The following is a 27,810-nucleotide window of genomic DNA, read 5'->3' on the forward strand; positions in this document are numbered from 1 at the left end:
GTGAAATCGCTTCAATCATTTGTAATAACCCTGTATAGTCTTGGAAAGTAGGATTTACAAATTTTTAAAATTTCTTTTCGTAAACTTATCTTCTGCTTTGACAACTGAAATGATGCTACAAGTGTTCCGGCTACCAAGCTATGTTCCTTAGCTAAGAGCCACTGGATTATGCATTAAGTTCCTCATTTGATGGTGCCACGAGTAGGACACTTTGATTTCTTTTATATTTTCGATGCCTTTAATTTTGGAAATGATTGTCTCCGACCTTCAAGGTCTTAAGCATGGAATTTTGTAGCTGAGAGCATAGTGTGCAAAATACTTTGAAAGCCATGAATGGGCACTATCTTTAAAATATCTGTTGGGTGGTTGTGTAAGCATCAGTCGTTCCATTGATGTGGGCCGTCTTCTTCCTAGTCTCTTCCCAAGCCATATGCTGTTCCTTACAGCCGTTGTTATCAACTGAAGTGTCTAAGACGTTGCAGTGTGTGCAGAAAGGTGTCAGACGTAAGCCAGTTTCGTAGGCATTCTCTCCGCTTGGAACCTTCTGGTTTTTCCGCACCAGGTGGATCTGGCCTGACCGTTGACGAGTGGATTTTGTATATGTTTTTCCAAATGTTTTCCCCTACTTGTGAATGACGTTTATATTCTATTGAGGATCGCGGAATACTTTACTTTCAACTAGTTTAGAGTAAAGATTTGCTGCCCTATAAGATGGCAAGTTATGTTGGATACGACCGTATACCACATAAAAGGTTCTAACACACTACAGATTGACGTTTACATGTGCGACATTGACAGAAGATCTGTCTTTCGATGCCAAGGAGGTGAGTATATTCTTGCTTAACATTTGCTGATTATTTTTAAAATTCTTATGAGTCTGTTAGCAAAAATCCCCATACATTGGTAGTATGGGGTCTTGATATTCTAATCGCTTTTCTGCAGGGTAAGCGTTGTAATTTGAACGGGGTATTACCTTTCCATATGATCTAACACGCGGCCGCAAGTTCTCTAGTGGCGATGTCTCGGGATTGATAGAACTGCTGCTATGTTGTAGGCTTGAATAAGCACATAGCTGTTAATGTATGGGGGCTTCTGTACCCATTTTAGGTGCCTCATCAACTGGGATTTGGTTGCCGCACAAGTATTTAGCTTCTACGTACAGTTTAGTTTAGGCTTGATAGCTGGGTTGACAGTGATAATCAGGCCAGCTGAGTTCTTGTTTCTGTCATTTGGGGCCAGCAGATTTGCTTGTTGTTTCTGATTCCGAGCGGTACTATTTGCAGTCTGAGTTCATTAAACCTGGCGCCGCCAACGGTGGAAAAATTGGGAATTATTCTTTTGCCGATTCTCAGATCCTCTTGACTGACTGATTAACTTGTGTCATCCGTGTATGCATGACGCGCCTTTTTGTTATTGAGGACTTATAAACCATTCAAGTTAGCATGGAGGATTCGTAGTAAGGGCTCCACGGCAAGCGCATACAAGATCTTGGACAAAGGACAACCCTCTGAACAGATAGCTGTTTGGAATTGTTTATTAATCTTTAGATGAGAACGGGTTCCTGTAATATAGCCACGCACGATATTGATAAATCCAGTTTTCAGCATTATTCTCATTAGAATTTCATGGTTAATTACCGAAGTCTGGAAATGAAAAGGCCAAATTTCGTTGACAAATCTAAACTAGGTAAGCAATGTCTCTGCGTTGTGGCATTATTTGTTTTTTAAGTAGCCTCCTGTATAACCTCAGCTAGGTAAGGCCTGATGATTTTTTAATCTGCATCAAGGATGACATTTTTGGATCTTACTTCCGCCTGTTTTTGGAATGAAGACAGTTAATCCTTCCGTGGGAAAGGATGGAAGCCAGTTTGATGAAGTATCTCATTGTAGGCTAACTTTGTACCAATAAAGGTCGCAAAGTATGTGTGTAGTTCGACTGATAGTGCAGCTGTGCTTGCTGTTTTGTTAGGGGAGTCTAAGTGATGGCTTCATATCTCGTCGTTACCCCCGGAGTTATAAACGTTTCAATTTGATATTAACAGGTACCTTGAGTACTTACTCTGATTCTCATTTCTGAGCTTTCCGCCTGATTTCTATTTGTGCACTGTGTATGGTTCCACTCTGTGCGTATCAGTTTTCGCCATGCACATTTCATTTCTCCGGAGATGTTAGAATCCGACGCCGTTTCATGGTCAATATCTGTATCGTTCAGGGCACGAATTTGACTGTCTTTCAAGATTCTTCACGTTGCGGCAGTTATGTGGGCCATGACCTGTATAGCTTCGGGAATGTTATTGAATAAACCTGAAGGTTCCTTACACAAGTCTTTTAATTAGGAGAAGTAATATTCCTGTGTCCGTTTCTCAAGGGAGGCTTTGCTTTCCGCATAGTCGATAATGCAGTTTTAATGCGTGGTTTTGTGTATTCGGCTCACAATAGATCCAGGTCTGGGATTTTAGTTTTCTTCTGGAGACATATAGTTCAGGTGTTTTCTGCTTCGAGCCCGAGTGTAGAGCCACTAAAGTGGTAGATATTAAACTGCTTCACAGTACGACGTAAAAAAGGTTTCATGTTGGAGGAGCTTGATTGTGATGTGGCGGACATTGGGGTCAGACAGATGTACAGTTGCGATGAGACCTGCTTACTGATTCTGCTGGCCGAAACTCTTGGAACATACATCAGACCCAGAACATGTGATCGTATATGTAGCCATGAGTCGGGTTCAGTCCTACTTTATTTTAACACAAGAAATTTGTCGCAGTATCTGAATTTCGTTGCTTGATCTTCGCCATCTAACACTGTGTTAAAATTTCCACCAATGACTGTCGTATGTATGCGTGAGGAGTGAGACCATAGTTTCCTCAAAGGAAATGTTTGTTTTCCGTCGTCCGCAGCTCGCAAGAGGAGCGTAAATGTTAACTAATTTCTCTCCTGTTTTCCAAGAGAGCTTTGTTTTATGTGCTATCGACCTGTCACTTTCACCATCAGTATTAAGAACTGTCTTACAGCCAGTTATAAAGGTTTTGTTGGATATTAGTAATTATTGTAGGAAAACTATATCCACATCGCCAGCGTAAAGGTAACCTTTTAACCATAGAATTAAAAAAATGGGTCAAATGGCTCTGAGCACTATGGGACTTAACTTCTGAGGTCATCAGTCCCCTAGAACTTAGAACTAGTTAAACCTAACTAACCTAAGGACATCACACACATCCATGCCCTTGGCAGGATTCGAACCTGCGACCGCAGCGGTCGCGCGGCTCCAGACTGTAGCGCCTAGAACCGCTCGGCCTCTCCGGCCGGCCCATAGAATTATTACCTCTGTTTTTACACTGTTGATATTTATGATGGATATTTTGAGGTCCTACATAATTAAGCTAATTTAATCTCAAGTGCTTTCTGATCATAGTGGCATGTGATCCACGAACTTTGGGGAGTGCCTACAGCATTTCTATGCGCTCTACTTCTATCAAATGTTCTGATATTTCGATTTCACTCACTGACTTTCCTTCTTAACCAATATTTTAACTATTAACTGCCGACACTTTCTAGTGCATTGTTCTCTTGTTCCAAGATCCTGTGTCTCTACTTCCGTTTGCTACAATATTACCTTTTTCAAATTTTTGATGCTTCTGTTTGATCACATTGGTCTCGATTTACACTGCAATATGTGGCTAGTCTTTGTCTTTAAGTTTCGTTAATATCTGTGATTGTTGATCGATGGTCGAAATAATATTAAGACACTGTCGATAGCTTTGCAGCACGGTTTGATCAGGACTTGTCTCTGAAGTTAGCTTGAATCCTGTTTCGCTTTCCTTGTTACGTGATCTATTGGAATACCTGCAATAGCGTATTCTAGTTGGGTGAGTAACTGGCGCGTTCTTTCCTTGGCCTTGTTCAGGCAGCAGGGCCAGTTCGTGGTGCACTGCCGGTTTGTTTACTTGACATCGGAATTTTCCCTCCGCTCTAGACTCTATTAGCTTATATAGTTTCAGTTACGTAAAGACGACGGAAACAGAAGAGAAATAAACACTATGCTGTCGTAACTGAACGGTTGATATTCAAATATTAAATTCACAGTAGAACTAGAGCAGTGGTCCAGGAGTAAATTCCTAAATATGGAAGTCACTAACAGTAAAGGTATCCGCGATTTCATTGTCTATCGGAAGTCTACAGCGTAACACAGTTGTCCACAATTAATGTCGCCCAGAAATAGGCCTACATCAGAAGTCTTGTTTTAAATCGATGATTGCGAGGATTCCAAAAAATCCGTTACGAGTTTTCGGTATTTGAAGAAGCTGCTGATGCGAATGTTTACGACAAGGAAATTTTAAAAACAAAAAAAAAATATTTTTTTCATAAAGAATTATTTGTATTCCGAAATTAACCTTTGCAGAGAATCAGAGAATGAATAAAAACTAAGCTATGCTCTGCTCCTCTATTATGGCAGAATACCTGCGTTTGCTTCTCATTACAGAAGTGCGCATTAGTTTTCGCAACAATAACTAATTAGGTAAGGTAAGCCAGTATACTATGCATAAATATAGTCCGTTTACCCAGACGGGGATTTATACAATCAATTAGGGCACGTGTGACGATTTTCACATTGGACTGACTGGCAGATTATTTAGCAGCATGTTCAGAGCCAAAAAATGAAAGACATGTCAGCATGTACTCTCTGGGAATAGCGATGAATAAAACTGCTCAATTTATTATTTATTTGTAAATCCGCCAAGAGGAAGGTGTGATAAAAATTTGTATCAGTGAACAAGGAGAAAAAAATTACACATGGTAAATATATGGTAGTCCCAGTGGGATATGCAATGTCTCCAGGGAGGAATAGTCAACATTCAGGGATATGGCGCGAACGGTCATCCGAAGCAAGGAAGTCTAGTAAGCACGGCCTCTAAAATGCATAGCTTAAAAGCTATGAGCACTTGTTCATCTTCGCTACCGTGAAACACATCTCTTTACTGAAAAAGTGCCCATAGCTCTTAAAATATACAGTTCAGAGGCCGTGTTTACTTGACTTTTTTTATTAGAATGATCGTTCATATCATAACCCTGAATATTGACATTTCGTCCTTGTCACCCTCTGTTTATCAGTGTCTCACGTGTATAGCGAGAGCCATATCGTTGAAGATACAGATGAAGCGTTGCATCTATTACACAAAGTTAACAAGGGATACATCCTGGATTGTTTGGAAGGTACTGAAATTTACAACCACTGAAATCAAGCGTCAGAAAAGATATTAAACCAACAGTTGGAGTTGTAGAATAGGTGGTTTTAGACAAATTTTATATAACACTTAATATAGTTCTTTCTCTGTTGTCGAAGAGGATCTACCTGCCACAGATTCGGGATGCTTGTAAATTAACTTGCGCTACTTGAGCCATTGCAGATGTAAAACTATTTACCACATGGGCACCAAACTTCATAGGAATTGAGTTCAGACTGTATGCTGCAGGATTTGCGTTGTCAGTACCGTAGTGTTAGCGTGATGACTTGCCGTTAGGAGCCGGGACCGGTATGGCGACGTAGGAGGAACTCTGACCCCAAGGACCAACGCTATGCAAAGTGAATGGCACATGTTACTGTGATCTTTTTCGCCAACACGTGATCCCTGCTCTGCGCGGGAGAGGCGCTTTGGATTCAATTGTTTTCATGCGCGATAGAGTTCCAAATAACATTTGCTCGTGAAGTCACTCGGTTACTCCGTAACATATTTGGACAAAACCGAATCATTGGCGGATCGTTCCAGACTGCGTGGCCACCCAGATCACCAGTTTTGAACGCGTGTTCAGGTCGTAGGGTTATCCGAAGGTTAGGGTTTACCAACACTAACCCACGATGGAGTCTGAAGATGAGCACAGCGACGGAGGTAGACAACACCTACCTGGGATGTTTCGGGCAGCAGTAGAGAAATCTCTAGTGCGGTTCCAGTAGGGCTGGGCAAACGATGCGTTCAAACGAGCTCGAGATTTCGCGATACGCCGCAGCGCTCGATGCAGTATCGGGCTTGTTCGAACAGTCACTTGAATCGCGCAGCGCTAGTGCAAGGGAAATCCCAGAAACTACGAACTAGCCGTAATAATGGGCTATGGCTCTGCTTCAAATTTGAAAATTTCAAAAAACACTGCGCAAACTCCTACTGTGGTCGAACAAATTTACGAGTTCTCATACAGCACCGTCATGTATGGATACGCAAACATTGATGCAATCTTTTATGTAAAGGCAACAAAGACGAAAATGTTGTGCTCCAAAAAATATTACTTGACTGAAACCAGTAGTGTATTTTAGTTGTTTTTGAGAGGTGGTAATGGTTTACCAAGTAGGTTGCAAATGATCAATTCAATCTATGTTCACATCTTAGAATAGCAGATAAAGACGTTAACAGATTTTAATTAGTTTGAAAACAAGATGGTAACACTCAGATGAAGCAATCAAAACAGCTAATCAAGAATTAAAAGCCAAACAGAAAAAGTGTATCGTAATCAAGTGACTGTAATTTTTATCACGAGAAAGAATTACAGGTCAAGACCCGTTTTGCAAATAGTACCATCAGATATCACTAGATCGCGGGACGAGCGATAGCTCGAAAATTGGAGAGAAACGCGATTGCGGTCTTTTATTTATTTATTATTTACCGTTGTTACGTATGATCTCTATTCTAGAAGATATTACAGTCCATGGCTCACATCTATTTTCATTATTGAAGTCCACATTGGATTAAAAACGCTAAGAAAGGTAGTTGCGGTAGCAGCAACAAAAGTCACTAGATCGCAGGTCGATCAAAAGATCGATCAGAGCCCGAGAGTTCCCTAACTGTGACGTGAACTGTTCGAACAGTTCGAGTCGTGTTCAGACACAGCCCTGGGTTCCACGGTATTGTGGATGCAATATTTGTAACCTGTAATGTAATCATGGTACGAAGTTAACAAATTTTACTCTCTCACGTGGAAATTAAAATATCCTTGTTTCAATGGTTTTTTAGTAATTTCTCTTCCGAATTTCCTTACAAATGTTTCCACAAAGTTTCATAGTTCTACGAACACTTGTTTTTTATGGGGGCCCTCTCAATTGGCGAATGTTTAATTATAACCACCCTATAGACCAGGATCTCACGTATGACAGTCTTTCTTGTAATTTTGCTGCCAGTTACCTTCCCATATACATAACAAAAATTTTGCACATTTACCACGTTTTTTGAGGCTTCGTATCCCGTTGCTATAATTCCGTTTTCGCTTACAAGACTTTCTGTTCAACTTTTAGATTAGAGTTGGTATCTTTATACAGTTTTGACCAAGCTTATGTCCGTATTTCCATAGCTGTTTATATTGTAAGATGGCAAGAACTATGCCCCTTACATGAAGTCATTAAAGATCACCTAACTCACGTTGAGCGAACAGTAGGGCTGAACAAAAATGACTGACAAGGCACAATGCATCTTTTAGAGGATATAGTATGGACGTATTGGAATAATTGTCAGGTGATGGTTTTAAAGTAATTCACACAGCATGAAAACTTGTGGAAATGCGTCAATTTACTGGAGGCTAGTTTATCCCAGGGAAGTATTCGAGTTGACTGTGGCTGGCTGGGCGAAGGTGGTGGCGAAGGGAACTGACAATAGGCAGCTTAGGGCGGCTCAAGCTCTGAGAAAGCGGTAACGGGGCGCGGCCTCCAGCTGCCTTAAGATGAGTGACAGTGAGGGGGGTGGTTGACCCCATGCTGGTGTACCGGGAAGGAGACGGAGAACTTGTACGACTGTTGATAAATGTCTGTCGTCCCGTTTTCAGTGAAACATGCGAGATAGCCGTGCAAAGCTACGGTGGAGTGGTCAACAGAGGCCAAAATATGCGTGTTCATGACTATAGCAACTTCACACTGAATTCACGGTCCGCAAAGTCTGAAGTAAATCAGGTGAAGAGCGACAGAATGAAATACGCCGGCCTCCGATGGGAACATATGACCAAGGAATCTGAAGTACTCTCCTGGGAGTCAGAATTCCGGAAAAAATGGTGTTTTGTGCAGACGCTAATCTTGATGGATGGCCTGGGAGGACCTAAACAGCAGAAGTTGAGAGGAAGGGAAATTTTGTGGGAATTTGTTCACTTCCCAGAGCAGGCATTGGTCGGCGCTGGGAAGCGACACATAATTAACGCAACTTGCGCTGCAATTGGCGTAAGTGATTTTGCTGGAGGGGACACTGAGGTGAAGTGCGGACTGGGAGACGTCTCTGTAAGGGTCTTCCGTTCCCAGCTTGCCTAGAGTGCAGACGTGGCATTCTTTACTCAGCTTGCCAGAGAAAGAGTGAGCATCTCTGCGGTTTAGGACTCAGCAAATGGAACGATTGAGCTTGGAAATAGGAAGTTTTGGTTCAGCTATTTACTGAGCTAGGAGTGAATAGACGAGTGCAGCCTTGCAGCAACACGAGGTCGGCCGACGTCCGCACAACGACGCCGCTCCGCCACGCTGTATTCGGTGATAATGCGCCCACTCCGGCCACTCATTAATTTGTTGGATCACGTCGGCAAAGTTTCCACGAGGGTTTCATGGGCCGTGTACTGTAGAAATATTCTCGCACTTTGCATTACGCCTGGGTCAGTCGACAGGAATTACTTTTTAGCTATCGCGCTTTACTCCACGCAAACGCAATTTATTACCACTGCCTGATAGGAGAGTCTTGTAATGTGATGATTGAAGGTCGGGAGTTAAAATACACTCCTGGAAATGGAAAAAAGAACACATTGACATCGGTGTGTCAGACCCACCATACTTGCTCCGGACACTGCGAGAGGGCTGTACAAGCAATGATCACACGCACGGCACAGCGGACACACCAGGAACCGCGGTGTTGGCCGTCGAATGGTGCTAGCTGCGCAGCATTTGTGCACCGCCGCCGTCAGTGTCAGCCAGTTTGCCGTGGCATACGGAGCTCCATCGCAGTCTTTAACACTGGTAGCATGCCGCAACAGCGTGGACGTGAACCGTATGTGCAGTTGACGGACTTTGAGCGAGGGCGTATAGTGGGCATGCGGGAGGCCGGGTGGACGTACCGCCGAATTGCTCAACACGTGGGGCGTGAGGTCTCCACAGTACATCGATGTTGTCGCCAGTGGTCGGCGGAAGGTGCACGTGCCCGTCGACCTGGGACCGGACCGCAGCGACGCACGGATGCACGCCAAGACCGTAGGATCCTACGCAGTGCCGTAGGGGACCGCACCGCCACTTCCCAGCAAATTAGGGACACTGTTGCTCCTGGGGTATCGGCGAGGACCATTCGCAACCGTCTCCATGAAGCTGGGCTACGGTCCCGCACACCGTTAGGCCGTCTTCCGCTCACGCCCCAACATCGTGCAGCCCGCCTCCAGTGGTGTCGCGACAGGCGTGAATGGAGGGACGAATGGAGACGTGTCGTCTTCAGCGATGAGAGTCGCTTCTGCCTAGGTGCCAATGATGGTCGTATGCGTGTTTGGCGCCGTGCAGGTGAGCGCCACAATCAGGACTGCATACGACCGAGGCACACAGGGCCAACACCCGGCATCATGGTGTGGGGAGCGATCTCCTACACTGGCCGTACACCACTGGTGATCGTCGAGGGGACACTGAATAGTGCACGGTACATCCAAACCGTCATCGAACCCATCGTTCTACCATTCCTAGACCGGCAAGGGAACTTGCTGTTCCAACAGGACAATGCACGTCCGCATGTATCCCGTGCCACCCAACGTGCTCTAGAAGGTGTAAGTCAACTACCCTGGCCAGCAAGATCTCCGGATCTGTCCCCCATTGAGCATGTTTGGGACTGGATGAAGCGTCGTCTCACGCGGTCTGCACGTCCAGCACGAACGCTGGTCCAACTGAGGCGCCAGGTGGAAATGGCATGGCAAGCCGTTCCACAGGACTACATCCAGCATCTCTACGATCGTCTCCATGAGAGAATAGCAGCCTGAATTGCTGCGAAAGGTGGATATACACTGTACTAGTGCCGACATTGTGCATGCTCTGTAGCCTGTGTCTATGTGCCTGTGGTTCTGTCAGTGTGATCATGTGATGTATCTGACCCCAGGAATGTGTCAATAAAGTTTCCCCTTCCCGGGACAATGAATTCACGGTGTTCTTATTTCAATTTCCAGGAGTGTATTTGGACAAAACCGAATCATTGGCGGATCGTTCCAGACTGCGTGGCCACCCAGATCACCAGTTTTGAACGCGTGTTCAGGTCGTAGGGTTATCCGAAGGTTAGGGTTTACCAACACTAACCCACGATGCAGTCTGAAGATGAGCACAGCGACGGAGGTAGCCAACTCCTACCTGGGGTGTTTCGGGCAGCAGTAGAGCAATCTCTAGTGCGGTTCCAGTAGGGCTGGGCAAACGATGCGTTCAAACGAGCTCGAGATTTCGCGATACGCCGCAGCGCTCAATGCAGTATCAGGCTTGTTCGAACAGTCACTTGAACCGCGCAGCGCTAGTGCAAGGGAAACCCCAGAAACTACGAACTAGCCGTAATAATGGGCTATGGCTCTGCTTCAAATTTGAAAATTTCAAAAAACACTGCACAAACTCCTACTGTGGTCGAACAAATTTACGAGTTCTCATACAGCACCGTCATGTATGGATACGCAAACATTGATACAATCTTTTATGTAAAGGCAACAAAGACGAAAATGTTGTGCTCCAAAAAATATTACTTGACTGAAACCAGTAGTGTATTTTAGTTGTTTTTGAGAGGTGGTAATGGTTTACCAAGTAGGTTGCAAATGATCAATTCAATCTCTGTTCACATCTTAGAATAGCCGATAAAGACGTTAACAGATTTTAATTAGTTTGAAAACAAGATGGTAACACTCAGATGAAGCAATCAAAACAGCTAATCAAGAATTAAAAGCTAAACAGGAAAAGTGTATCGTAATCAAGTGACTGTAATTTTTATCACGAGAAAGAATTACAGGGCAAGACCCGTTTTGCAAATAGTACCATCAGATATCACTAGATCGCGGGACGAGCGATAGCTCGAGAATTGGAGAGAAACGCGATTGCGGTCTTTTATTTATTTATTATTTACCGTTGTGACGTATCTCTATTCTAGAAGATAGTACAGTCCATGGCTCACATCTATTTTCATTATTGAAGTCCACATTGGATTAAAAACGCTAAGAAAGGTAGTTGCGGTAGCAGCAACAAAAGTCACTAGATCGCAGGTCGATCAAAAGATCGATCAGAGCCCGAGAGTTCCCTAACTGTGACGTGAACTGTTCGAACAGTTCGAGTCGTGTTCAGACACAGCCCTGGGTTCCACGGTATTGTGGATGCAATATTTGTAACCTGTAATGTAATCATGGTACGAAGTTAACAAATTTTACTCTCTCACGTGGAAATTAAAATATCCTTGTTTCAATGGTTTTTTAGTAATTTCTCTTCCGAATTTCCTTACAAATGTTTCCACAAAGTTTCATAGTTCTACGAACACTTGTTTTTTATGGGGGCCCTCTCAATTGGCGAATGTTTAATTATAACCACCCTATAGACCAGGATCTCACGTATGACAGTCTTTCTTGTAATTTTGCTGCCAGTTACCTTCCCATATACATAACAAAAATTTTGCACATTTACCACGTTTTTTGAGGCTTCGTATCCCGTTGCTATAATTCCGTTTTCGCTTACAAGACTTTCTGTTCAACTTTTAGATTAGAGTTGGTATCTTTATACAATTTTGACCAAGCTTATGTCCGTATTTCCATAGCTGTTTATATTGTAAGATGGCAAGAACTATGCCCCTTACATGAAGTCATTAAAGATCACCTAACTCACGTTGAGCGAACAGTAGGGCTGAACAAAAATGACTGACAAGGCACAATGCATCTTTTAGAGGGTATAGTATGGACGTATTGGAATAATTGTCAGGTGATGGTTTTAAAGTAATTCACACAGCATGAAAACTTGTGGAAATGCGTCAATTTACTGGAGGCTAGTTTATCCCAGGGAAGTATTCGAGTTGACTGTGGCTGGCTGGGCGAAGGTGGCGGCGAAGGGAACTGACAATAGGCAGCTTAGGGCGGCTCAAGCTCTGAGAAAGCGGTAACGGGGCGCGGCCTCCAGCTGCCTTAAGATGAGTGACAGTGAGGGGGGGTGGTTGACCCCATGCTGGTTTACCGGGAAGGAGACGGAGAACTTGTACGACTGTTGATAAATGTCTTTCGTCCCGTTTTCAGTGAAACATGCGAGATAGCCGTGCAAAGCTACGGTGGAGTGGTCAACAGAGGCCAAAATATGCGTGTTCATGACTATAGCAACTTCACACTGAATTCACGGTCCGCAAAGTCTGAAGTAAATCAGGTGAAGAGCGACAGAATGAAATACGCCGGCCTCCGATGGGAACATATGACCAAGGAATCTGAAGTACTCTCCTGGGAGTCAGAATTCCGGAAAAAATGGTGTTTTGTGCAGACGCTAATCTTGATGGATGGCCTGGGAGGACCTAAACAGCAGAAGTTGAGAGGAAGGGAAATTTTGTGGGAATTTGTTCACTTCCCAGAGCAGGCATTGGTCGGCGTTGGGAAGCGACACATAATTAACGCAACTTGCGCTGCAATTGGCGTAAGTGATTTTGCTGGAGGGGACACTGAGGTGAAGTGCGGACTGGGAGACGTCTCTGTAAGGGTCTTCCGTTCCCAGCTTGCCTAGAGTGCAGACGTGGCATTCTTTACTCAGCTTGCCAGAGAAAGAGTGAGCATCTCTGCGGTTTAGGACTCAGCAAATGGAACGATTGAGCTTGGAAATAGGAAGTTTTGGTTCAGCTATTTACTGAGCTAGGAGTGAATAGACGAGTGCAGCCTTGCAGCAACACGAGGTCGGCCGACGTCCGCACAACGACGCCGCTCCGCCACGCTGTATTCGGTGATAATGCGCCCACTCCGGCCACTCATTAATTTGTTGGATCACGTCGGCAAAGTTTCCACGAGGGTTTCATGGGCCGTGTACTGTAGAAATATTCTCGCACTTTGCATTACGCCTGGGTCAGTCGACAGGAATTACTTTTTAGCTATCGCGCTTTACTCCACGCAAACGCAATTTATTACCACTGCCTGATAGGAGAGTCTTGTAATGTGATGATTGAAGGTCGGGAGTTAAAATACACTCCTGGAAATGGAAAAAAGAACACATTGACATCGGTGTGTCAGACCCACCATACTTGCTCCGGACACTGCGAGAGGGCTGTACAAGCAATGATCACACGCACGGCACAGCGGACACACCAGGAACCGCGGTGTTGGCCATCGAATGGCGCTAGCTGCGCAGCATTTGTGCACCGCCGCCGTCAGTGTCAGCCAGTTTGCCGTGGCATACGGAGCTCCATCGCAGTCTTTAACACTGGTAGCATGCCGCGACAGCGTGGACGTGAACCGTATGTGCAGTTGACGGACTTTGAGCGAGGGCGTATAGTGGGCATGCGGGAGGCCGGGTGGACGTACCGCCGAATTGCTCAACACGTGGGGCGTGAGGTCTCCACAGTACATCGATGTTGTCGCCAGTGGTCGGCGGAAGTTGCACGTACCCGTCGACCTGGGACCGGACCGCAGCGACGCACGGATGCACGCCAAGACCGTAGGATCCTACGCAGTGCCGTAGGGGACCGCACCACCACTTCCCAGCAAATTAGGGACACTGTTGCTCCTGGGGTATCGGCGAGGACCATTCGCAACCGTCTCCATGAAGCTGGGCTACAGTCCCGCACACCGTTAGGCCGTCTTCCGCTCACGCCCCAACATCGTGCAGCCCGCCTCCAGTGGTGTCGCGACAGGCGTGAATGGAGGGACGAATGGAGACGTGTCGTCTTCAGCGATGAGAGTCGCTTCTGCCTTGGTGCCAATGATGGTCGTATGCGTGTTTGGCGCCGTGCAGGTGAGCGCCACAATCAGGACTGCATACGACCGAGGCACACAGGGCCAACACCCGGCATCATGGTGTGGGGAGCGATCTCCTACACTGGCCGTACACCACTGGTGATCGTCGAGGGGACACTGAATAGTGCACGGTACATCCAAACCGTCATCGAACCCATCGTTCTACCATTCCTAGACCGGCAAGGGAACTTGCTGTTCCAACAGACAATGCACGTCCGCATGTATCCCGTGCCACCCAACGTGCTCTAGAAGGTGTAAGTCAACTACCCTGGCCAGCAAGATCTCCGGATCTGTCCCCCATTGAGCATGTTTGGGACTGGATGAAGCGTCGTCTCACGCGGTCTGCACGTCCAGCACGAACGCTGGTCCAACTGAGGCGCCAGGTGGAAATGGCATGGCAAGCCGTTCCACAGGACTACATCCAGCATCTCTACGATCGTCTCCATGGGAGAATAGCAGCCTGCATTGCTGCGAAAGGTGGATATACGCTGTACTAGTGCCGACATTGTGCATGCTCTGTTGCCTGTGTCTATGTGCCTGTGGTTCTGTCAGTGTGATCATGTGATGTATCTGACCCCAGGAATGTGTCAATAAAGTTTCCCCTTCCTGGGACAATGAATTCACGGTGTTCTTATTTCAATTTCCAGGAGTGTAAATTTGTGCTAATCGACTGCATCTGTTTTCAATCAAGTAGTTGAAATCCCAAATTACTTTCTTAATTAATTTTATGTTCAACATTGGCGTCTGGTGTTCAATAGCTGAATATAACATCAATGCACACCCTTTTTAATTAAAAGTGATCAATTCTGAATCAATTAATGTCAACACTGCAACCACAGTTCAATCAGGAGTCACAGGGCCTTATTTACTTTTTTTTGCGTTATCCGATATTGCGGCAGTTTTGCACACTCTGTTGATCTGTTAGTCAATTAGCTGGGGCGAACACACGCCAAAACCAGATAAGTGACGGGTGGGGTGTTGCAATATCTTCGACGATATGCTTTGTTGAGACGTATTCAGTATGATTTAAGACGTTGGCCGTGGCAGGTCTTTCCACATCAACAGTTACACTGGCGTGTTTTTAAGTATTATGTGTGTTGGAACACCGATAAAACCCGCATAAATGTTACATGTTTTCCACTTTATAATTGAACTTCAAATCATACTGTGACAGTATGTTTTACGACATTCAATAGTAATGCCATATGACATTTATATTTCTTGTATTTTTTGTGCGAATTATGTTAAATGCTGCGGTACATAGTTTTTCCCTTATCTACTATGACTTTGCGAAACTCTAGTTATGGACGTCATAATACGTTGCTGTTGGAATGTAACATAGTGACGATAGAGGGAAAAATGTTGGGGTATAAATTAAATAAGATGGCTGTCGTTGTCTTCATGGGGATGACAAACTCGGCTTACCCTTCCCGTGCGCATGATTAATTGAAATAATGAAACAAAATTGCACCAGATTCTAATAACCAGTAAGAAAATTCATCACTACCCATTATCCAGCTGCAAATTACGTCAAATGACGACCCACGACTACAATATTTCAGTTTTCACTAATAAGAGTTTACTGTCTTTAAAACGTTCACGTAAACGTAAAGCAGATGATACCAGCGTTTCAGTTAGTGTTTAAAAGCGATTCGAGCCCAATATAGCGGCAGATAAGCGCGCTGAATAAAATTTAATAAACTGAAAACTGCTAGAAAACATTAACTATAGTCACTGTTAGTCATTAAAGGAGAATAACCTGCAGACTAAATCGTACCTAATTAGAGTCAAACAGACACACAACGTTAAATTCAAAGCGGTAGCCGTCCGCGGTGGCCGTGCGGTTCTAGGCGCTTCAGTCAGGAACCGTGAAACTGCTACGGTCGCAGGTTCGAATCCTGCCTCGGGCATGGATGTGTGTGATGTCCTTACGTTAGTTAGGTTTAAGTAGTTCTAAGTTCTAGGGGACTGATGACCTCAGATGTTAAGTCCCATTGTGCTCAGAGCTATTTGAACCATTTTTTTGTTACCTTCCTAAAGTATGTGCGGGTGGAATCACCGCACAGCCTGACCTAGATATTGCTTCAACTAGCTCGCTCAGAAAATACTCCAACCAGCACAGGTCCTGCACCAACCAGGCCGTACCGAATTCTTGTAGCTACATCATGATGGCCGTCGACCTTATACAGGGTGGTCCATTGATAGTGACCGGGCCAAGTATCTCACGAAATAAGCATCAAACTAAAAAAACTACACAGAACGAAACTCGTCTAGCTTGAAGGAGGAAACCAGATGGCGCTACGGTTGGCCCGCTAGATGGCGCTGCCATAGGTCAAATAGATATCAACTGCGTTTCTTTAAATAGGAACCCCATATTTTATTACATATTCGTGTAGTACGTAAGGCAATATGAATGTCTTAGTTGGACCACTTTTTTCGCTTTGTGATAGATAGCGCTGTAATAGTCACAAACATATAAGTACGTGGTATCACGTAACATTCTTCCAGTGCGGACGGTATTTGCTTCGAGATACATGACCCTTGTTAAAAATGGACCGTTTACCAATTGCGGAAAAGATCGATATCGTGTTGTGATCAAAATGCCCAACGGGCGTGTGCTATGTATGCTGCTCGGTATCCTGGACGACATCATCCAAGTGTCCGGACCGTTCGCCGGATAGTTACGTTATTTAAGGAAACAGGAAGTGTTCAGCCACATGTGAAACGCCAACCACGACCCGCAACAAATGATGATCCCCAAGTAGGTGTTTTAGCTGCTTTCGCGGCTAATCCGCACATGAGTAGCAGACAAATTGCGCGAGAATCGGGAATCTCAAACACGTCGGTGTTGAGAATACTATATCAACATCGATTGCACCCGCACCACATTTCTATGCACCAGTAATTGCATGGCGACGACTATGAACGCCGTGTACGGTTCTGCCACTGGGCACAAGAGAAATTACGGGACGATGACAGATTTTTTGCACGCGTTCTATTTAGCGACGAAGCGTCATTCACCAACAGCGGTAACGTAAACCGGCATAATATGCACTATCGGGCAACGGAAAATCTACGATGGCTGCGACGAGTGGAACAACAGCTACCTTGGCGGGTTAATATATGGTGCAGTATTATGGGAGGAAGGATAATTGGCCCCCATTTTATCGATGGCAATCTAAATGGTGCAATGTATGCTGATTGATTTCCTACGTAATGTTCTACCGATGTTACTACAAGATGTTTCACTGAATGGCAGAATGGCGATTTACTTCCAACATATGGATGTTCGGCATATAGCTCGCATGCGGTTGAAACTGTATTGAATAGCATATTTCATGACAGGTGGATTGGTCGTCCCCGGATTTCTTTCTGTTGGGAAAGTTGAAGGATATTTGCTATCGTGATCCACCGACAACGCCTGACATGCGTCAGCGCATTGTCAATGCATGTGCGAACAACATTACGGAAGGCGAACTACTCGCTGTTGAGAGGAATGTCTTTACACGTATTGCCAAATGCATTGAGGTTGACGGACATCATTTTGAGCATTTATTGCATTAATTTGGTATTTACAGGTAATCACGCTGTAACAGGATGCGTTCTCAGAAATGATAAGTTCACAGAGGTACATGTATCACATTGGAACAACCGAAATAAAATTTTCAAACGTACCTACGATCTGTATTTTAATTTAAAAAACCTGCCTTTTACCAACTGTCCGTCTAAAATTGTGAACCATATGTTTGCGACTATTACAGCGCCATCTATCACAAAGCGAAAAAAGTGTTCCAACTAAAACATTCATATTTCTTTACGTACTACACGAATATGTAATAAAAAATGAGGGTTCCTATTTTAAAAAAACGCAGTTGATATCCGTTGGACCTATGGCAGCGCCATCTAGCGGGCCAACAATAGCGCCATCTGGTTTCCCCCAAGCTAGACAAGTTTCGTTCTTTGTAGCTTTTTCGTTTGATGCTTATTTCGTGAGATATTTGGCCCGGTCACGATCAGTGGACCACCCTGTACAGCCTCGGTCCACCCCCTCCGCAAAATTCCCGTGTGCGTCACTTTACGAGGTTCGGAGTTTCACCAGCCCCAGTTACATTTTTTGATACAATACTTATGAATGATTTGACTGCGCCATTAGCAGCGTGCTGAAATTGTCATCTGAAAATATATATTATATTAAGTTTTACGCGTAATATTTCGTCCAATAATTACAGTTGAATAATTGCGAACTTCGTTGCATTGCTTAAAAGAATTCTTTCTCTTTGTGTCGTTTAATATTGTTACAATCATTAATTTGGTGCCACTTTGAAACCGGATTTTTACTGCTCTTTCCGTTGCAATACTCAGACTTTAAGTACCGTTAATAGTTCGTTTGTTACAGACAAAAATAGACAAAATTATACAGGGTGTTACGAAAAGGTACGGCCAAACTTTCAGGAAACATTCCTCACACACAAATAAAGAAAAGATGTTATGTCGTCATGTGTCCGGAAACGCTTAATTTCCATGTTAGAGCTCATTTTAGTTTCGTCAGTATGTACTGTACTTCCTCGATTCACCGCCAGTTGGCCCAATTGAAGGCAGGTAATGTTGACTTCGGTGCTTGTGTTGACATGCGACTCATTGCTCTACAGTACTAGCATCAAGCACATCAGTACGTAGCATCAACAGGGTAGTGTTCATCACGAACGTGGTTTTGCAGTCACTGCAATGTTTAGAAATGCAGAGTTGGCAGATGCCCATTTGATGTGTGGATTAGCACGGGGCAATAGCCGTGGCGCGGTACGTTTGTATAGAGACAGATTTCCAGAACGAAGGTGTCCCAACAGGAAGACGTTCGAAGCAATTGATCGGCGTCTTAGGGAGCACGGAACATTCCAGCCTATGACTCGTGACTGGGGAAGACCTAGAACGACGAGGACACCTGCAATAGACGACGCAATTCTTCGTGCAGTTGACGATAACCCTAAAGTCAGCGTCAGAGAAGTTGCTGCTGTACAAGGTAACGTTGACCACGTCACTGTATGGAGAGGGCTACGGAAGAACCAGTTGTTTCCGTACCATGTACAGCGTGTGCAGGCACTATCAGCAGCTGATTGGCCTCCACGGGTACACTTCTGCGAATGGTTCATCCAACAATGTGTCAATCCTCATTTCAGTGCAAATGTTCTCTTTCCGGATGAGGCTTCATTCCAACGTGATCAAATTGTAAATTTTCACAATCAACATGTGTGGGCTGACGAGAATCCGCACGCAATTGTGCAATCACGTCATCAACACAGATTTTCGGTGAACGTCTGGGGAGGCATTGTTGGTGATGTCTTGATTGGGCCCCATGTTCTTTCCACCTACGCTCAATGGAGCACGTTATCATGATATCATACGGGATACTCTACCTGTGCTGCTAGAACATGTGCCTTTACAAGTACGACACATGTGGTTCATGCACGAAGGAGCTCCTGCACATTTCAGTCGAAGTGTTCGTACGCTTCTCAACAACAGATTCGGTGACCGATGGATTGGTAGAGGCGGACCAATTCCATGGCCTCCACGCTCTCCTGACCTCAGCCCTCTTGACTTTCATTTATGGGGGCATTTGAAAGCTCTTGTCTACGCAACCCCGGTACCAAATGTAGAGACTCTTCGCGCTCGTATTGTGGACGGCTGTGATACAATACGCCATTCTCCAGGGCTGCATCAGCGCATCAGGGATTCCATGTGACGGAGGGTGGATGCATGTATCCTCGCTAACGGAGGACATTTTGAACATTTCCTGTAACAAAGTGTTTGAAGTCACGCTGGTACGTTCTGTTGCTGTGTGTTTCCAGTCTATGATTAATGTGATTTGAAGAGAAGTAGTAAAATGAGCTCTAACATGGAAAGTAAGCGCTTCCGGACACATGTCCATATAACATATTTTCTTTCTTTGTGTGTGAGGAATGTTTCCTGAAAGTTTGGCCGTACCTTTTTGTAACACCCTGTAGATGAACAAAAGAAAGATACAATAAAAATTTTAAATCTTAAGAACTAAAAACTGTAAATTGTTTGTCATGACCTCCGCCAACGCATACTACCTTACTGTATGTGTACTTGTTTTTCGGTAGATTTTATATCTATTTTCTACGAAAACCAATTAATGTGTGTCTCACGGCTGAATTAATTACGTTACAAACCGTGTGTATGTACTGGTGGAAGCGCTCCGCAGAGAGCTACAATTTGAGTGTCTGATCTTCATTGTACATTAATCAGTAAAGAAATTGTCATACTTTTGCCGACTGGTGCTTACAGGAAAACTTCTCGATGCTGTATCTGTCTACTTAAGCCACGATCAAGTTGGGTTTCTAAAATGGCTCTGAGCACTATGGGACTTAACTTCTGAGGTCATCAGTCCCCTAGAACTTAGAACTACTTAAACCTAACTATCCTAAGGACATCACACACATCCATGCCCTTGGCAGGATTCGAACCTGAGACCGTAGCGGTCTCGGGGTTCCAGACTGTAGCGCCTAGAACCGCTCGGTCATGGGTTTCTATCCATAAGAAATGTTACTCCTTTCCAGACTCGATCTTCTTGATTGAAATTTTCCCCACTCGTTTCTGTTGGAACAAGGGCAGTTACAGACACGAAGCCTCCATACAGTGTGTGGCATGGCCTTCTAAAAGTAGTACCCATCCCTTCTTCGATATTTTTGGGGTGGAAAGAAAACATAAGCCAAAAAAATAATAAATATTGATTACTTTCTGTTAGGTAGTGAGTTAATCTTACTATTTCTTCAGCATTGAATCTGCATGTGACCGGGTTTTGTTACAATTTGACTGTCATAAGCTAGTAAATTGGTAACAGACTGTCTAATTAGAATGAAAATGATCTTAATGTTCATTACCAACAAATGTTTTATTAAAGTATAAACAGAGAAATGATATTAAAACCGCTAACCATGTGTAATTACACATACCGATTTGGCTGTAAAAATGGTGATTGATCCGGCTTCTTTGTTATCAAGACTAACAATAAGCCACTTACATTGAAAATGTAGTGTAGAGGTAGTGTTACAGAACGGGGTTGTTTATCAGGTTTAAGCTGCCTTCCCCTTATTGCGCTTAAAAAAAACGCTAAATACGGAAGGATATGAATACTTTCACACCATTGTATTCTGCGCACGGTAGGAGAACAGTTCGGAGACGATAGTTGATTGTATCAGCTATTCGCCTCGATAGCTGAGGGGTCAGCGGGATGGAATGCCATGCTAAGGGACTCTGGTTCGATTCCCGGCTGGGTCGGAGATTTCGTCCGCTCAGGGACTGGGTGTTGTGTTGTCTTCTTCATTATCATCTCATCCCCATCGACGTGCAAGTCGACGAAGTGGCGTCAACTCAAGAGACTTGCACGAGGCGACCGGCCTACCCGATGGGAGGTCCTTGCCACATTTCAGCGTGACAATGCACCATGTCATAAAGCAGAACCTGTGACACAGTGTTTTGTGGACAGTAGAATTCCCAATATGGGCTGATCTGCACAGAGTCCCGACTTAAACCAAATGGAATACGTTTGTGATGAATTAAACCGTCGACTGCGCCTCAGACCCCAGCGTCCAACATCACTAACTTCTCTGTTTTCCCTTACTGAGGAAGAATGGCCACTCTTCCTCTATAGACGTTCAGATATCTCATTGAAAGTGTCCCCAGCAGAGTTCAAACCGTCATAAAGGCGAAGGGTCGCTCGCCCTATAGTAATGTCCACTAAACAGGTGTCCGCGTGCGTTTGATCAGGTAGTATACGTATAGACAACAATGAATGTGTGGTGTTTCTTCATAAGACTCAAAATGGATTGTGCAATTTATTGGCGTGGCACGAAAGAGAGACTAGTGCCTTGATTGCCCTATACGTCAAGGAATTCCGTTATGAGTGTAGATAAACAATTATGTAGTCAGAATGAGATTTTCACTCTGCAGCGAAGTGTGCGCTGATATGAAACTTTCCTGGCAGATTAAAACTGTGTGCCGGACAGAGACTCGAACTCGGAACCTTTGCCTTTCGCGGGCAAGTGCTCTACCATCTGAGCTACCCAAGCACAACTCACGCCCCGACCTCACAACTTTACTCCTGCCAGTACCTCGTCTCCTACCTTCCAAACTTCACAGAAGCTCTCCTGCGAACGAGATACTGGCAGGAGTAAAGCTGTGAGGACGAGCGTGAGTCGTGCTTGGGTAGCTCACATGGATGTCGGCACGGCAGCTCAGCGTGTTTGGTCACAGGGCTGCGTGGTCTCTGTGATAAAAAAAACTGAGTCAAGGAATCAACGATCAACTTGAACCAATGTCTTGTGGCGCCCGCCCAGACCAAACGCAACGAACTATATCGAAGAAAAAAGAAAAAAAAAGATGGTAGAGCACTTACCCGCGAAAGGCAGAGGTCCGAGTTCGAGTCTCGGTGCGGCACACGGTTTTAATCCGCCAGGAAGTTTCAATTATGTAGTCACTCATTCAAATGTATCAGATGAATAAGCGTGAGCAGCTCATAGTTAACTTTTGCGATGTGGGCGAGAAGTCGTTTGGTAACCTAACCGCAGTCATATAAAATCAACTGCTTGGACAATATTCGAAGCTGTTTAATACCTAGATACACCGAATAAACGCGCACTGTGTCACCATGAGTCCAGTCGTCGGGCAACGGTTGTGTTCAGATTATTATTGCTTGCTGGTGAACCTGACTCACAGAGTTGAATAGCTATACACTACTTTTACAAATTCTCCGGAGAAGAGTGTACAGACTTCGAACCATAAAGCTTTCTCCTCTAGGTACCTGGGTGTCCAGATCGTCGAGTCTGGTTGCAGCCCTCGTTTTCAACTAGACAAAAGGTTGCAGAATGTAACTACCTTAAAGTCACTCCGAAAATAACTGACTCACTTTGTGTTGGGCAATTATGAAAAGGAAAATCCATTACTGTCTCCGCTGCTGAAGATGCGAACTTGCATACGACACGACAGTGGCAATTACAGCGTGACAATTATTGAACTATATGAAAAAAGAGTAAATTACTCACAAACAGCGTGCACACACTTTAATCAACATCTAAACGTCACTACAGATATTCGGATTTAGGTTATGACATGCTTGCCATCATTGGCGATGATGTGTCGCAGGCGAATAACGAAATTCTGCGCGACGTGCTGAAGTGTCGGAACATCAGTGCTGTCGATGACCTCCTGAATGGCTGTTTTCAGCTCAGCAATGGTTTTGGGGTTGTTGCTGCACACGTTGTCTTCAACATAGCCCCACGGAAAGGAGTCGCATGTGTTCAGACCAGGAGAATATGGAGGCCCATGCCAGCGGCCTCTCGGTGCCAGAGAGCCAGAATACGGTTCCCAAAGTGCTCTTTCACGACATCAAACACTCTCCTGTTTCGGAGGGGTCGAGCTCCGTCTTGCATAAGACACAGCTTGCCGAAATCAGGTTCTCTTTGGATAATGGGGATGAAATCATCTAACAAAACCTTCACGTAACGTTCGGTAGTCACATTGCCATCAAGGAACATCGCACCGATTATTCCGTGACTGGACATGGCACACCACACGGTCACCCGTTGAGGGTGAAGAGACTTTTCGATCGCGAAATCCGGATTCTCAGTCCCCCAAATACGCCAGCTTTGCTTATGATGAACCCATCCAAATGTAAGTGGACTTCGTCGCTAAACTAAACCATCTTCACATCAAAGTCCTGTACGTTAGTTCTGTGAACAACAGTGTTGGCGAAACACAACCGGACTTCCATGGCCCTACATCTACATCTACATCTACATGGATACTCTGCAAATCACATTTAAGTGCCTGACAGAGGGTTCATCGAACCACCTTCACAATTCTCTATTATTCCAATCTCGCATAGCGCGCGGAAAGAATGAACACCTATATCTTTCCGGACGAGTTCTTATTTCCCTTATTTTATCGTGGTGATCGTTCCTCCCTATGAAGGTCGGTGTCAACAAAATACTTTTGCATTCGGAGTAGAAAGTTGGTGATTGGAATTTCGTGAGAAGATTCCGCCGCAACGTAAACGCCTTTCTTTTAACGATTTCCAGCCCAAATCCTGTATCATTTCTGTGACACTCTCTGCCATATTTCGCAATAATACAAAACATGCTGCCTTTCTTTGAACTTTTTCGATATACTCCGTCAGTCCTATCTGGTAAGGATCCCACACAGCGCAGCAGTATTCTAAAAGAGGACGGACAAGCGTAATGTAGGCAGTCTCCTTAGTAGATCTGTCCTGCCAATAAAACGCAGTCTTTGGTTAGCCTTCCCCACAACATTTTCTGTGTTCCTACCAATTTAAGATGTTCGTAATTGTAATACCTAGGTATTTAGTTGAATTTACGGCTTTTAGATTAGACTGATTTATCGTGTAACCGAAGTTTAACAAGTTCCTTTTAGCACTCATGTGGATGACCTCACACTTTATGTTATTCAGGGTCAACTGGCACTTTTCACACCATTCAAATATCTTTTCTAAATAGTTTTGCAGTTTGTTTTGATCTTCTGCTGACTTTATTAGTCGATAAACGACAGCGCCATCTGCAAACAACCGAAGACGACTGCTCAGATTGTCTCCCAAATCGTTTATATAGATAAGGAACAGCAAAGGGTCTATAACACTACCTTGGGGAACGCCAGAAATCACTTCTGTTTTACACGATGACTTTCCGTCAATTACTACGAACTGTATCCTCTCTGACAGGAAATCACAAATCGAGTCACATAACTGAGACTATATTCAATAAGCACGCAATTTCAATACGAGCCGCTTGTGTGGTACAGTGTCAAAAGCCTTCCCGAAATCCAGAAATACGGCATCGATCTGAAATCCCTTGTCAATAACACTCACACTTAATGTGAATAAACAGTCAGTTGTATTTCACAGGAACGATGTTTTCTAAACCTATGTTGAATGTGCTCTATATGTTCCAGAATCCTGCTACATATCGACGTTAACGATATGGGCCTATAATTTAGTGGATTACTCCTGCTACCTTTCTTGAATATTGGTGTGAGCTGTGCAACTTTCCAGTCTTTGGGTACGGATCTTTCGTCGAGTGAACGGTTGTATATGATTGTTAAGTATGGAGCTAATGCATTAGCATACTCCGAAGGGAGCCCTGGGGCTTAATGGCTGATTGGTTTGAATTTGGTGTGGGAAGAGATGCAGGTCTTCAACAACGATTTGTCGCAGTGACTCCCGGTTGATTCCCCCCTGTTGTACAGCTCACGTGATCGGTTTCCTGGGATTGGTTTTAAACACAGAGCGGCTTTTCTCGATGTTCTCGGGCGTTTTCATCCACTTTGGACGACCGACGTTGCCACCACTGTTATCACGAACACTACCCATTCTCTCAAACTCGCGAATCAAATTCTCGATTGTTATCACACTTGTACCGGTTGCCTCCAGCTTGAACTCGGTCTCAAACTTCCCTTGAGCCGCAGTTAAGCTGTTATTGCTCTCATAGTAGGTCTTCACAAGCGCTATGCGCTCAGGCACGCTGTACCGTGATATTTTAAAGTACAAACGGCCGACAACAACATGCGCATGCGCACACTAATTCCCATCATGCCCCGTGGCCAACCGTGCATTTTGAACGTTATGGCGATTTTGTTTCACATAGTTCAATAATTGTCACCCTTCACACATACAGATTAGAGGGCTTCCTGTGTTGGTGTTTATTCAGCCCTGTAACAACAATAAGTTGTCATAAAAGTGGACGTACCTGAGGTATCGGTAGAGACAGGCCCACCAGATGTAGGAGACACGGAACTTTCGCCTGCTGGCCACCTCCTGGAGAAACAAGTAGCTGAGCAGGAATCCGCTGATGACGAAGTACGTGTTCACCACCAGGTGCCCGTTGAAGATCGTCGTCCAGTCTATCCGGCCGTAAGACTGTCGGCACAAGAAAGGTTACTAGTACCCGTCTTACGAGATTCACAATAAATGTGGTACATTAAAGGTATTGTTCCCCAAGATATGAGAAAACATACAAAGAGTTGAAACAGAGTGAACTACAGACTGGCAATGTCTAAAAATGAAAGATTTGGTCTATGGAATTTGTCTTCTTTGCGAGATCTCTTTAACTGATTGCATTAACAATTGATTATGCCGTCAATCAGTATGTAACATTGACTGTGTTCACTGGCAAATAATTGCAAAATGCTTTACAGCAAGACGAGATATGAATACATTATTAAACCTTTCCCTTATCCGTTATCACACTGTTTCTCTCATTCTTGTTACCCTTTTTCATTCTCCCTAATGAAGTTTGTTTTTGTTACTTTGACTCTCTCCCTCTACGTCATTATAATTAATTCACTTTGTCATTCGTTACTTCTTTCCCTCTTTCTCCCTTAATCACAGTGTATCTCTTTGCTGTCCTTTTGTTTATTAACTAATAAGAGTACAGTCCTTTGTCCCACGATTTCCGTCTTGCTTTATCTAACTCACTCAAGTTAGTTCTCTCTCTCATAATTATTTCCTCATTACTTCATGAACTCACCCTTTCTTCCCTCTCTCATATTCATTTCTTTCTTCTCTCACGCACACTTCTCTTTTACTACATCTCACCCAAATCATTCTTGCTATTTATTTTGCTTTAGAGAGGTTCAAAATGGCTCTGAGCACTATGGGACTCAACTGCTGAGGTCATTAGTCCCCTAGAACTTAGAACTAGTTAAACCTAAGTAACCTAAGGACATCACAAACATCCATGCCCGAGGCAGGATTCGAACCTGCGACCGTAGCGGCCTTGTGGTTCCAGACTGCAGCGCCTTTAACCGCACGGCCACTTCGGCCGGCCACTTTGGAGAGGTCTATGATTAGAATATTTTATAACTAAGTAAATCACTGCTATCTAAATGAATGTCAGTTTCAATACGTAAAGTTAATCACTTTCCCTTTTAATACTTTACTAATGAACGGAACTGTTGATTCAAAGTAGGCATGCATAATTCGTAATAAAATATGTCAGAGAACAGTGTACCACAAAGCTACTGTTAATACATTACCTACTGTAGCCATAGTTGTGATCAAAATTGCATGTTCTTGGGGAAAACAACAGTAACGTTCCGCACATATAGAACTGTAAAATTGGTGATTTTCATTTTCTGTTGCACCCTCCTAAAAATATTTTCTTTTGCAAAATTTAATGGAACAATTATGTTTTGCTCTGTCTTCACTCATACTGTTCCGTGTATTTTGAAATATTGCGAGAAAGAAACATAATACGCTATAAATAATATACGACTTGATTTTAACACATGGATTTTACTCTCCGCAAACTCATACTTCTTTGCAGTGTAAATAGGACACTTGCAATGCTATATACGCACTTTTGAGAGTTCAGGAATTGGTCGAAGCCGATGACTTCGGGCCGACGTGGATTGAATTTACCCCTTACCAACCTTAGCTAAGAAACACAGTGTGGCATAAAATGTAGTATTACGGTAGGCATTGTGATTGCAATGTAGATTCAATTTGCTGGCAGCCCTGCGACAAGGGGGTGGGGCTTGACAACCTACGCGCAAGGCTGCGATCGCGTGGTTATGCTCCCAGCATCCCCCAGCAATAAATGCCAAGTTATGTACTGTGTATAGTAGATTAGAAATGAGCAATGATCTAGAATAGGTAACAGTGGTTAGCGGTGCCCTTTACAAGGAAAACTTCAACTACTATTACATCTGCGTGCTTCCATAGGTTTCTTGCACCTAAGTAAATTGCATGAAATCCTTCTGTCGTGTGAATACGGTCCGCTAAGGCTGAATACTCGCAAAAAATTTTCATCTAACATTGTTGGTAGTAAAGACATTGTTCTTGTTGTGACGATCACTACAAACATCGCATTTTCAAATA

At 44.1% G+C, this 27,810-nt stretch overlaps 1 protein-coding gene across 1 annotated transcript in view; it reads right to left on the minus strand.

The window, feature by feature from the left end:
* Positions 1–27,810, minus strand: part of LOC126095564 (nose resistant to fluoxetine protein 6-like) — a 586,153-nt gene that overhangs the window by 126,104 nt on the left and 432,239 nt on the right. The window contains exon 7 of the mRNA XM_049910342.1: positions 25,679–25,848. Within this exon, the coding sequence (XP_049766299.1) occupies positions 25,679–25,848 (170 nt within the window). The remainder of the gene's footprint in view (positions 1–25,678; positions 25,849–27,810) is intronic.

This window comes from Schistocerca cancellata, chromosome 8, assembly GCF_023864275.1.
Source record: "Schistocerca cancellata isolate TAMUIC-IGC-003103 chromosome 8, iqSchCanc2.1, whole genome shotgun sequence".
NCBI lineage: Eukaryota > Metazoa > Arthropoda > Insecta > Orthoptera > Acrididae > Schistocerca > Schistocerca cancellata.